At 34.2% G+C, this 12,546-nt stretch overlaps 1 protein-coding gene across 1 annotated transcript in view; it reads left to right on the plus strand.

Annotated features, from left to right (window-relative positions):
• Positions 1-12,546, plus strand: part of LOC118186510 (uncharacterized) — a 157,914-nt gene that overhangs the window by 138,929 nt on the left and 6,439 nt on the right. Inside the window, exons 10-13 of the mRNA XM_085807154.1 lie at positions 3,941-4,105; positions 8,481-8,744; positions 11,512-11,691; positions 11,790-11,937. Coding sequence (XP_085663280.1) covers positions 3,941-4,105; positions 8,481-8,744; positions 11,512-11,691; positions 11,790-11,937 — 757 coding nt within the window. The remainder of the gene's footprint in view (positions 1-3,940; positions 4,106-8,480; positions 8,745-11,511; positions 11,692-11,789; positions 11,938-12,546) is intronic.

The following is a 12,546-nucleotide window of genomic DNA, read 5'->3' on the forward strand; positions in this document are numbered from 1 at the left end:
CGGTCGGAGACGCTTGCTCATCAGAGCCCAAAAGTGTCCACTGGGAGACATCTGGTGATCATGCTAGCTAGAGAAGTGTTGGAGAAGCACGCAGATAAGCAGTGGAAAGGCGTGCCGTGTGCGGCGGCCGAGCATTGTCCTGTTGAACTGTATGACAAAGATCCATGAAAAGAAGGGCAGAATCTCATCGACGTGCTGCCGTGTTGTAAGGTAGACACGGAAGACAACCAAAGGAGTTCGGCTTATGAAATGAAAGAGCACCCCATAGCATCTCCTGGTTGCTTGACTGTGTGACGAACGACTGTCAGCTGAGTATCCCACCGCTGTCCTGGACGTTTCCAGACACGTCTTCGCTAATCACAGGCTCATTTGGAAGCAGAAATCATAGATGAAAATTTTTATACTCCAGGCCGTGAGATCTGAGGTTGAATGTGGCAGCACCACTGCAAACGTGGTACTTGGCGGTGTGTAATAGTGAAGAGCAGTCGGCGCAAAGGCCACCGTGAGCCCCCCCCGGCCATTGGTTGAGTCGCCTACCAGTGGTCATTGCAGTTACTGGTGTACCGGTTGCACGTCGGATCGTTGTTAAAGACGCATCAGGGGCCGTGAGCGGCTATCGACCACTGCTTTTTGACGCTCTGTACGGTCAACTAGACATTTCTGCCAAAATTGTCGAGTCGTAGCATCTATCCTACTCAAATGTCTGACGATCCCGCGATTTCATCACTCTACTTCCTTTCATCCAACTGTTATCTCTCAAATGGTGACATCTGCTCATATTTTCGAGAAATCGTCTGCCAAACAGTGGTACCGTCCATGTGGGTCGACGGTACCACGTTATTATAGAGGTTATAAGGTATTTCTCCCACTTTCCTAGCGTGCCTTCGGGGTGTAGTGGTTCTGCACACTGGGCCGGTTTCAGAGGTCCGTGATTTGATTCCCGGCGAAGGCGGTTGCTAATTTTTCATCTCTCTTGCTTCCAAAAAATCCTAATGTCTCTACAGTGGCGCCCGAACTAAAAGGGTGTTGGATGAGGTTTCTCCACACCCAGGATTTGGCGATTGGTTCCCCTGAAAACCCCAGCCGTCCTTTAAAAAGGAGAGTATATAAGGTATTTCTCCCACTTTCCTAGCGTGCCTTCGTGGTGTAGCGGTTCTGCACGCTGGGCCGGTTCTAGAGGGCCGTGGTTCGATTCCCGGAGAAGGCGGTTGCTAATTTTTCATCTCTCTTGCTTCCAAAAAATCCTAATGTCTCTATAAGGTTATGCCTTAACACTGGAATGTCCTCTGTCTTATACGCCATCTGGATGCTCCGCTGCAATGTGTTGAAGCTGCAATTAGACAGTTACTGGCCGCATATTAATTGTAAGGCATTGGCATGTGCAATTTAGTCCTATTGACTCCTATTTGGTGCGTCCTTTTTTATGTTATAGTGTGTTATGTTGTTGTACTGCTGTAAATACTTAGATGATTAAATAAAATTCATATTTAATTTCCAAAATAACTATTATTCAGTTAAATACCCAAGTACGTTGCATATCGTCTATACCTTGAATATTCTTGGCTGTTTCATTTGATCATGCTACATGGATTAAACCATTAAAGATCAGTAGCCTGTCCCAGTTTTGTACCCAGTGAATGAAAGAGCTGACTGTATGAGATTTGCATGGTTTTCTCCTCGTGTTACATGAATGAGAACCAATTTCTCTTAGAAAGTCTTCCATGATGGCATCCTTCCTAAAAATTAGCAGCCGTTTAGGACTTTTTTCGTAATCAATACCTTAAATGAGTTTTTATTTTTATGCCTATATAATGCTTGAATAATTTTAGGGCTGTGTGAAATAATTGACTGAGTCTATGGTTTTACCTCTATAAGGTATTTCTCCCACTTTCCTAGCGTGCCTTCGGGGTGTAGTGGTTCTGCTCGCTGGGCCGGTATTCCAGAGGTCCGCGGTTCGATTCCCGGCGAAGGCGTTTGCTAATTTTTCATCTTTCCTACTTCCAAAAATTAACCTAATGTCTCTACACCTCAAGAGAAAAATCGAAGGGCTCACTACATATCAGTTTCAAAACGATTTAAAGCCATTATGTTTTTTGCCTCAAAAATAGAATCGTGCTATTAATTCGCCATCCGCTATGATTTTGAAAAACGGCATGACGGAAAGAAAGCCCATTGCACTGTGCAAGGTTTTTCTTCCTTTTCTTCATGTTCCTTCGTATAGCAATTGGGAAGCACATCCAGATAGCAATCAGAAGGTCCAGACTTCAAGTCCCTCGGGGGGGCTTTGCATATTTTTCACGTTTCCTGCTCTGAAATGAAATGCCTAGTGATCTCTAAAATGGCGTCCGAACTAAAAAGGTGATGGACGATATTTTGTCATTTTTTAGTTCCACCAGGATTTGGCGATGGGCTCACCATCTGCCTTTAGAGCGTGAGAAAATGCAAGGTTTTTCTTCCTCTTTATAGAGTGCTTTCATGGTGTAATAGAAGCCTAAAAGAAGTCCTAAAAGAGCTCTAGAAATATTCTTTTCTTACGGTTCTTATTTTTATCCCACACATCCACGAATTTGTAGTCTCAAATCTGAAATTTCACAATACATGTGACTCTTAAATAACTTTTGAAAATACGTCTTTCGTCAATGATATACTTAAGGATGTTATACTCCATTAAAAGGAAGTTGATGGAAGGATATGCTCTCTATTTTCTCGCCATCAGCCATTGCGTATCTAATATTAAGATAATAAAGGAATTGTCGCGATATGGCAGACGGTAGAACGTTTGTTGGAAAGCAGATGGCTTGTAAGTTTCACTCAGAAAGTGAATGTAGTTCTAGAAGTGACATTTTATGTGCTCACTTATGTTCGCATATTATTCATTAAATTTCGGTATTAATAATACCATAGCAGATAAGTGAATTTTGTTGACTTCCCGAACAGCATTCGGAACAATGATTATCTGAAATAACACAAGCCGCTAGAAATATCTTTTAGTAATCATAATATCCATGAGATTACTCATTCAACATCCAAGAACTGCTAGAAGATATTCCAAGAACGAAGAAATTAAAGGGAATTTTAGTTCTACTGTTGTCGAAATTTATTAGAGTATTTGAATGTTTTTTGGAACCTGAATGGTTTGATTTTAATAATGGAATAATAACACAGATTAGAAATGACGGGATCCGCGTTCTCAACTTATCCCGAACCGGAAATAGCCTATGACCGTCATTCCAATCTCAGCTTTCGTTTCCTACCTCCTTCAGTGAAACGTAAAGGAGCGTAAGTTTATGACTTTACCCTTCGTTCGTTATACCAAGCAATCACATAGTTCTCATTAGCCTGTCTTCGCATCTGACCTTTCTTAGCCTACCAGCGGTCGAAAGGTAAAAGTCGCTAAACCCTGGTAGTTCCGACCTGGGTTCGATTCCAAGTGCACGGGCTGCCTGAGTGGACATATTCGTGGTTTTCTCCATGTGTAACGTGTATTAGGCATTCTTTAAACACGGTCTTAGATAAATGGAATTTATAGAAATTCAGAAGGCCAAGATGGCCATTGCTTGCTTTATGATGACAGGTCTTTTTAGATTGAAACACGTTAAACTTAGGTTTTGTAAATCTCTATAGAGGTGATCGCGTAATTACATTTGAATGTTTTCTTCACTGACTCACATTCCTTTAAAAACAGTAGACGATGGATTGTTTAGTTTAATGGAAACATATTCCCAAAAGGGACAGATTGAAATTTTTAATAATTATATTTTTCAAATGCGTATTTTTTATTTTGTACTTTTCTTTTGCAATATCTTTAAGGAATGATAATCGTATTCTCAGATAATTCTGAGGAGGAGGGGGGGGGTTCTTTCAGTAATCAGAAAGTTAAATTATTTGCCTTCATTTATCTTCCAAAAAAATTCTGATTTTTTTTTTTCCCCCTCCCCAGTTTGAAGGTTGTTACAAAGCCTATTCCCGTCTCGAAAATCTGAAAACTCATCTTCGATCTCACACTGGAGAGAAACCATATGTTTGCGAAGTCGCAGGCTGCAGGAAAGCATTCAGCAATGCTTCTGATAGAGCAAAACATCAAAACAGAACGCATTCCAATGAGGTAAGTTTTTCTTTACGTTACTCAGAGCTTAAATTGAGCTGAAGCCTAACTGAGGCCGGCTCCGGTACTTCTTAGTTTTTGGGGACTTCTCTGTTCTTTTATGTAACTGGAAGAACAATTTCAGTAGAAATTTGATCTCGAAAATTTTATTTTTAGCAATAAAATTATCTTAAAAATCGTTTATTTTAGTTTATCTCTTTGCATTTTATTTAATTTTAATCATCTAATTACATTAATTATTCAGTTATTTTAATAAATAATATTACATTAATTGTGAATTAAATAATAATTACTAATTAAATAATAATTCATAAACAATAATTATTGGCGTCGATTAACCAATTAAATAACCCCAATAATTAAAAATTATTAATTAATCTGATAATAATTAAATATTCAATTTTTAAACTTTTAGAAATTAAGCCCTGCCGTTACTAAGGAGCGAAACAGGGATATATAAACTCAGCTTTCCATGCAGGATTATTTAGTACAAAACAAAAAGCTTTTTTGTGCATTGTAAAAAAAAAATTAAATATACAAGTAAACAAAAAATAAAATCTGAAAGCTTTCAGATTTTATATTGCGTACAAAAAAAGCCTTATTTTTATTTTTTTTTTTTTTATTTTTTTACGTTTTGTGTGTTACCTTTATTTATTAAATATAACGTTCTTCGCACTTAAACGATAAAATTCAGTTCAATAGCAATATAGCAAAATAATTTTAAAATGAGGGTATCATTAGAATTTCCGAAACAAAGTCTCGAGCGCTGGAGATAAAAATATTTTCTTTTCGTTCACTGTTGCCATTGCTTGCTTTGAAATCGTTTAGTTTGTTAATCAAAAAATTAACTAAAGTTTTACAAAATAGGAAATCGATAGAAAATTAAGTTCAAAATTCAAAATTTGGGCTTCCAGATGCCCATATTCGGGTGGAAACGTACGTTATTCAAAATTAGATGGCTCTAGGTACCATCGTTTTATCACAATGCTAGAAACATGCATACATTTATGCAGATTCTCCATTATTTAATTTCTTTAAATATAATACAGGGCTGTAATATTTGGTGACAGCAGTTTGAAAAGTGAACCGACATTTAAAGTTTTCAACGCAAAATGCCAAAACGAAATTAATAGACCTTCTAGGCTAACGAACATAAACTGCCCATAGGCAGGTTATAGTACGTTTTACCAAGCTCGTGTCCTTACACCTAGCTCGGTTTTTAATCCTTTACTTTTTATTCATTTTTCTTGTACAAGTAGGTAAAAGCAATATACGTAGATCTAAACTAAGGGAATGTTGTCTTTGTGGCGCCATCTATTGAAGACAGTTGTAACTAGCAGCAGCTTTTAATGCGATTTTTCAATTATGATTTGTTAGTCAAATTCTGTGATGCTTCAATAAAAGAAAGAAAACTGAACAGAGAATTTAGGAATAAAGGAGACCTTAATGTCAAAGTCACGGACCCAAGCTAAATTCTGCCGTCTAGTGCCTTCCTTAAGTCTTAAAAATTTGCCGCCCTTAATTATCACCGCCTGGTGCAGCCGGGCGCCGGCCTGCTTTTGTGCCACGCTTTAGTGCTAATACATTAATTTTTAAAAAATCGATTTTTAAAATTACAAGCAGCAATCTGCTTAGGTAAGTTTTACGATTTTCAGATGAAATGAAAAAATGTCATTTTTCGTTTCTGTGACCATTGCTGTTGTGAAGCTTTTCAATAATGAATATAAATTTCACCAAGATGAAGTAATAATGTTAAATACCTCCTACTATTAAAAGGATCTTTCAACATGGCAATGCGCAAAATCAGACCGCCATCTTTTTTTAAGTACTCCTTAACTTGACTGGGGACACCAGCGGCCGAACGGTAAAGTTCACTGAAAACTGGTAGTTTGGTCCCACGTTCGAATTCCGCGAACGGGTTGGCTGCATGGGGGACTTCGTGGCTTTCCCCATGCGTAGCGTGTATACGAGCCAGCTACCCTTAGAAAGTCCTTCCCGAAGGCATCCCTCTCCTTAGGCAGGTAGCCCTCGAGGTTTTGCCGTAATCACATAAACTAAACTTAATTTGATTGTAAACTTGTCTGCTTCTAATTACACCTGCAGCTCCGTCTACGTACGTGCTATTAATTTTTAAGCGTAATTAAAACAGTGTAGAATAAATACATTTTGCGATTGGAAACGAATAACTAAACCTGTTTATGGTTTTAGTTCAGTGCGTTCGAATTTTTCCTTTTAATTTCTTTAATGAATGCAATATCGAAATTTCCGCGATTGAAACAAATGTAGCATATCATTTTAATAATAACTGAAAAAAAATTAATGCGTCATTAGGAATGTCTTCAGCAGAATCTTTGCAAATTATTGGCCTGTTATATCACTTTATATTATGCCGTTTGACCTGGGTATTTATCATTCAGGGGCCATGACAAATGTTTCTATTTTACAGCACGTAAGGTCTTGAATTTATCTTCCATACGACTTGATAATAGCTTGTTCCAGAGTTTTCTCGTCTAGATGATACAGCATGATTTTCTTTCAAATTATTAATAATATATTTAATTTTACAAATTTTAAAAAAAGCATTTAAATTATAATTTACTTAGTTGATACCCTTAAGGATGTTTACAGCATTATTATAGTTTGTAAAATATGTCTCTAACACCATATATTAAATACCTAGTATAGATTCTTATTTTGTATCTATATACGTATAATGTAAATAACTTCATCAGCGGAACACCAAAATCGCCAATATTAGGAGATTATATAATCAATATTTCTTTAGTAAATAAATTATTATTATCTTACTTTGCAGCTATAGCGCAAGTATTAGAATAACTTGTTTACGAACTTAGAGAATTTAAGATCATACAACATTTATATATATATATTATTTAAAGAAATAAGTCCAAAGTAGTAATCTAAAAAGAGACACCTATTTGGTCAAAACATTTTGCACATTGAGCTGCAAAACATTTTGCACATTGAGCTGCAAAATTTTAAAATACTTGCACAGAAGAGGAAAGTAAAAATTTAGCTAATGCTTTAAAAGCCCATTTAATACTGCAGTTCCAGAGTAAAGAAGTTACATCAAGTATAAACAAGAATACAATATTCAGGCAGTAAAATTTAATACGAAAAATTAAAAAGTTAACGCTAATTTTGTTTGCGTACATTATAAAAAATTTTTTTGATTGTAAAAAATTGTTTGTCTTTACTTACTCCTTTTTTGGTTTTTGAAGTATGTATTGTTGTAATTATTGCAGTAGGTTTTTTTCACGTAAACTTTTACTGCTTGAATATTGTATTCTTATTTATACTTGGTGTAACTTCTTTACTCTGGAACTGCAGTATCAAATGTGCTTTTAAAGCATTAGCTAAATTTTTACTTTCTTCTTCTGTGCAAATATATACATAATTACAAAACAATTCTTTTGAAAACAAAACACAAACATGCAAGTTATTTTCATATATCTATATATATTCTCTCATTCGTATAAAGCTAATTTAAATTTAAATTTTAAATATGAAAATTTAATTATATATAAATGTAGTACTTAAAAAGGAAATGACGGAGCTAATTAAGACGCAATAACACACCGAACAAATACTAATTCAGAAGTCAAACAACAAAAATCAGCGTTATATTTTGAAAATTTTCACAGGACTTGTTTCGATGGTTTTACCGAACCACCATCCTCAGCTGCGAAACCGCAAATGAAAACTGAGGATGGTGGTTCGGTAAAACCATCGAAACTAGTCCTGTGAAAATTATGAAAATATAACGCTGATTTTTGTTGTTTGACTTCTGAATTAGTTTCGGAGCTAAGTTGAAAAACTATTTTTCTTCTTTATGAAGGTTTAACCAATTTCTTTTCCAGGTAAGGAATTACCAAATAGAGAACATTTAAATTTAGTGAATCTTCAAATGCGTAAACTAAACTGAGACTTGTACAAAATAAAAAAAAAAAAAAAAAAAATTATTAATCTCTGTTTAACGCTTCAAACAGAACTTATCAAGGGAAAAGTGTTTTGAAGCCTTAAACCAAGTTAATTAATGAGTTCCGAATACATGTTTCGTTTCTCTGAATCATTTGAAACCCAAAACCGCTTTATTAGAATCAGAACTTCAATTTAAAGCAATATTTTAGTGCTTCTCAAAATCAGCATCTGCTCATTTTAAATATGCACTCGGAATTTCTCTGTCACCTATACGTTTCGAGTGTATCACTTGATAATACGAAAATGCTTCCTAAGACTATGTGGTTAGGTTGAAATTTCATCCAATATTTTTATCCTTTTGTGTTCGATATAAAGTAATGTATATTTTTGTAGTACCATTCATAACTCTTACTTTTTTAAACTGTATTTTTAGAAACCTTATGTGTGTAAAGCTGAAGGCTGTACTAAGCGCTACACGGATCCCAGTTCTCTTCGAAAACATGTGAAAACTGTGCATGGGGCTGAATTTTATGCAAAGAAGAAGCACAAAGGCGAAGACGGGGATGGTAATGCAGGCGGCTCGAAAGAAAACAACAGATCGCAAGATAAAGTTAAAAATGACAGTGCTTGGAACAAATCTGATGTTTTGGCAAATCAAGCAATAGGGAGAGTTACAAACCCTACTTTGCAATCTAAGGTAATGAAACCTTTTACATTGAATTATAAAAGTAATGATAGAACATATTCATATTAAATGTAAATTGTATCTTTTTATTACCATTACTATTAGCACTCTCACTCTGTGGGATGAATTTGACGACATCTAGGGTAAATTAATTTTATTCTTGTTTAAATAAGTTTGGTAAATTATTATTGTAATACGAAAGTTTACCAATATATAAAGTAATGTATAATAAAATATAGCAATTTATCTGAAAAAAAAATCAAATTCCCTGTTCACAGCAAAAGTTTATTACGAGTTTTAGAGGCTAAGCACTTAAAAGGTTTTGGTGCCCCCACATTATACATTTACGGTATAATATCCTTTTTTTTTTTTTTTTTTTCCAGTTTCCTCTTTCTCTCGGTCTTAGTTTAGCTGCACCATACATTCCATGGTTAAACCATAGATATTTTTTTGCAGTGCTCCCTTTCCATGAGTTCCAAATATCTTTCTGGTGTGTCCTATATCCTTGACGCCCTAAGCACGTGCTTATTTGCATAATGGTTAATCCAAATCTGATCTCACCCCTTAGGTAGATAGCCCTCGCATGCTTTGCCACAAATGGTCAAACACATAAACAGAGGACATCTCATCGCAATGGTGGTAAGATGAACTGGGTGAGGTATTCTTTATCTTCATGTGTACCGTCAACATGAGTAAGTTTCTTTTTCCCATGGACGAAGGCAACGCTCCCTAAGGAAGACAACTTTGTTATAATCAAATAATCCAATCCAGTAACAAAGATACTATGTCTAACTCAATAATAGCGATATAGCTTATATTTCTAAACCTAAATGCTGATTAAGTTGCTCTGAGAAGAATATAAAAGTGATGTTAACCAAGCTTTTTCTTATTCTGCAAGTAGAAGCACTACTTATTTTTACCGCTACAGATGTTTAGTTTCCTCTTGAGTTTTCTTTATTTATAATAACTTAGTCTGAAAATAAGAATAAGAAAAAAATTCATCATCATTTCAAAAGAGCATTATCTAAATTCAAGTATTTTGAAGAATGTTAATGCAATAAAAGTTTTTATTGACCTATTCAACTGTTTATCTTTTAAATATATGGCAAGAGTAATGCATCAGTCTCTTAGCTTTTTAAAATTAGGGGGAACAAAGAAAGGTAATCTGATAAAATGGTCTGAAACTTTCATTTGCAAGTACATAAGTTACATTTGATGAAGTTAACTGTATTTAATGAAGACTTAACTGTATTTCCAATGCCGTTAATGCCTAACTTCGAAGCATTCGGAATATTCGATATCTCAAAGTTGTTTTGTGTTCCTCTATTATCAGCCTGGAACTTTATTTTTGGCACATTGTTTAAATGAATAATGCAACAGAATCAGCTAGTTGTTATTTGTTTGTAATATGGTTGTATGTTTACATGCATCTTAAGTCTAGATGCATTATTACATGACTCCTAAATTTATAGATTTTAGGCTAAGCTTATTCATCGATAACTATGAATACTTTCAGATCAGCTTCCATTGTAGAGTGATGTGTCTTCTGTGTCTACAATAAATCATACATTTACATATTATATTACTAGAGAAAATTATAATGCATATTGCTGCATGCATAGTATATACTGCTAATCATATATATCATTATGTTCAGTATATGTATTGTTATATCGATACAGTTTTCTCTCTTGTTTCTCCAGGACCTTGGTAAATTTACACGTCGATCTTGTTTCCTAAGAAGAGAAACAAAGCAAAATAAGCAAAAAGTCTAGTATAATCATATTTAAGATTGATATCCAACGCCTAGGCGTTCCAGACTGCGATTGCATAGAAATAGCCAGAAGTTTTACTTCGTTTTTCCTCGTCACAAAGTATTCTAAAGGCAAATTATTTTTATCATACTTTTTTTTTTTTCGTCTTAGCTTTTCCCTTTATAGTGCTTTTCCTGAATCTATATCCTATTTTCTAGGAGAATTGTTTCCATATTGTAAATTAAACAAATATCTGATATCTGACGTCGTTTAAAAGATGTAAATCAGGACAGATTTTAGCTTCAGATTTAGTCGGCTTTTCTTGAAACAACGCTTTGAAATAGCCCAATATCCATAATTTAATAAATTAACTTATTACTAATAGTTAATAATTACTTATTGGGGAAGGAATAATTATTAATAAGTTAATTATTAGATAATTAACTTATTAATAATTATTCCTTCCCCAATAAGTAGTTTTGCTAAAAGCAATTCAACATTCATATCATCTACTGCCCTCCCTTTTTTTTTTTTTTTTTTTTCTTAAACATGGAGAATTAAATCAGCCAAAATAATTTACAAATACTTTAACTGTGTAGACTGTTGAGTTCAAGATAACATGTCAAGATTTTAGAGGGAAAAGATCGCGATTTTAACGAAAATTGAATCTGTGTTTCAAACATTGTTAGATAACAGAAACTAGTACGCATGATTCTACCCTTACTAAATCTTACACGATTTAGTTTCTCCACATCAATCCATAATACAAGTGGCTTGCATAACCCGCACTGTAATACGCTTCTGTAATTATTTTGATCGGTATGTATCGATATAATTAGAACTTTCAAAATTCAGATTAAGGCTTTAAGCTAAATAGCTGTGCTCCATTTAGCTTGCTATGCAGCTATGCACTTAGTAATTCACTTGTTTGATATTTCAGTCAGTCGGAAATTCCTCAAAACTTAAAAAAAATTCCTTTAAACAATTAAGATTATTCGTATCATAACTCTTTTTATTCCATGCAGGAACAAGACCAGCAAGGCACAGTGAATGGCTCTCAGAATGGTTTGTGCGCAGAAAATCACGAACAGATAAACGGCGAAGTGCCAATTAGTGATAACTGTGTGTCTACAACAAGTGGTATCGGAGATGCTTTCGATGGAGATACGTACTGTTGGGAACCAAACAGAGTCGTGGACATTGAAGTGAGTTTTTATTTTTTATTTATTTATTTAGTTTCGTCGAAATTGAACTTTTAATTTGTTACAGTATGTATTTAAATGAAACATAAATTCCTGTATAGGACGATAGCTACTTAGCGGCTGTTATGTGCGCTGTTACTTCAAGTGCAGATGATGGCAATGGATTTATAAGAGGAAGAAAGAGTGGCTTTCACAAAGCAATCAAATCAAAAACGTCTTGGCTGCCTAAATGGCAATTACCGAAAGGAAGTAAGTGTAATTATTTAAATAAACTCAAAAATGCATCTAATGCGAGATGAAATTCAGTTTTTTCCATTTTTCTTAACTCTTTTATATCCAGATAACTTTTTCTGTGCACGTTTATCAGTTTACTGCTATTTTAACAATATGATAGTGGCAGTATTTTGACAAATGGATGCCAAATGTACCAATTACTTATTTTTAAAAACTTCATAAAATAATTTATAATAAATTTACTGAATAAAATTAATAATCTTGTTATTCATGTTTGATTACTTTCCGCAAATAATTCAGTAAATTGGTTTATGCATGCAAATTAAGTTATTTTAATATTTTAAACATTTAATTATTTTAACTTCCTGCCGTTCATAAAAAAAGTGTTGAGAAACAAAAACGTATTAATTTTACTCTTGTATTAGATTCTAAAAATTTATTTAAACTCCTCCCCAGTTTCTTAAGTTTCTTTTTTAAAGTTATTTTATTTTTTTCTGCATTATTCCAAAATATTCCCATGATATTGCCTAATTTTTCTTTTATCGTAAGCGCTAAACACTTCTAATTTTCATTTAAATCTTTCTTCAAAGCAATCAACTGAACAAAAAATTAGCAACATGATAG

This window comes from Stegodyphus dumicola, chromosome X1 (genome assembly GCF_044657685.1).
Source record: "Stegodyphus dumicola isolate Sdum_Otavi_A_Nest chromosome X1, ASM4465768v1".
NCBI lineage: Eukaryota > Metazoa > Arthropoda > Arachnida > Araneae > Eresidae > Stegodyphus > Stegodyphus dumicola.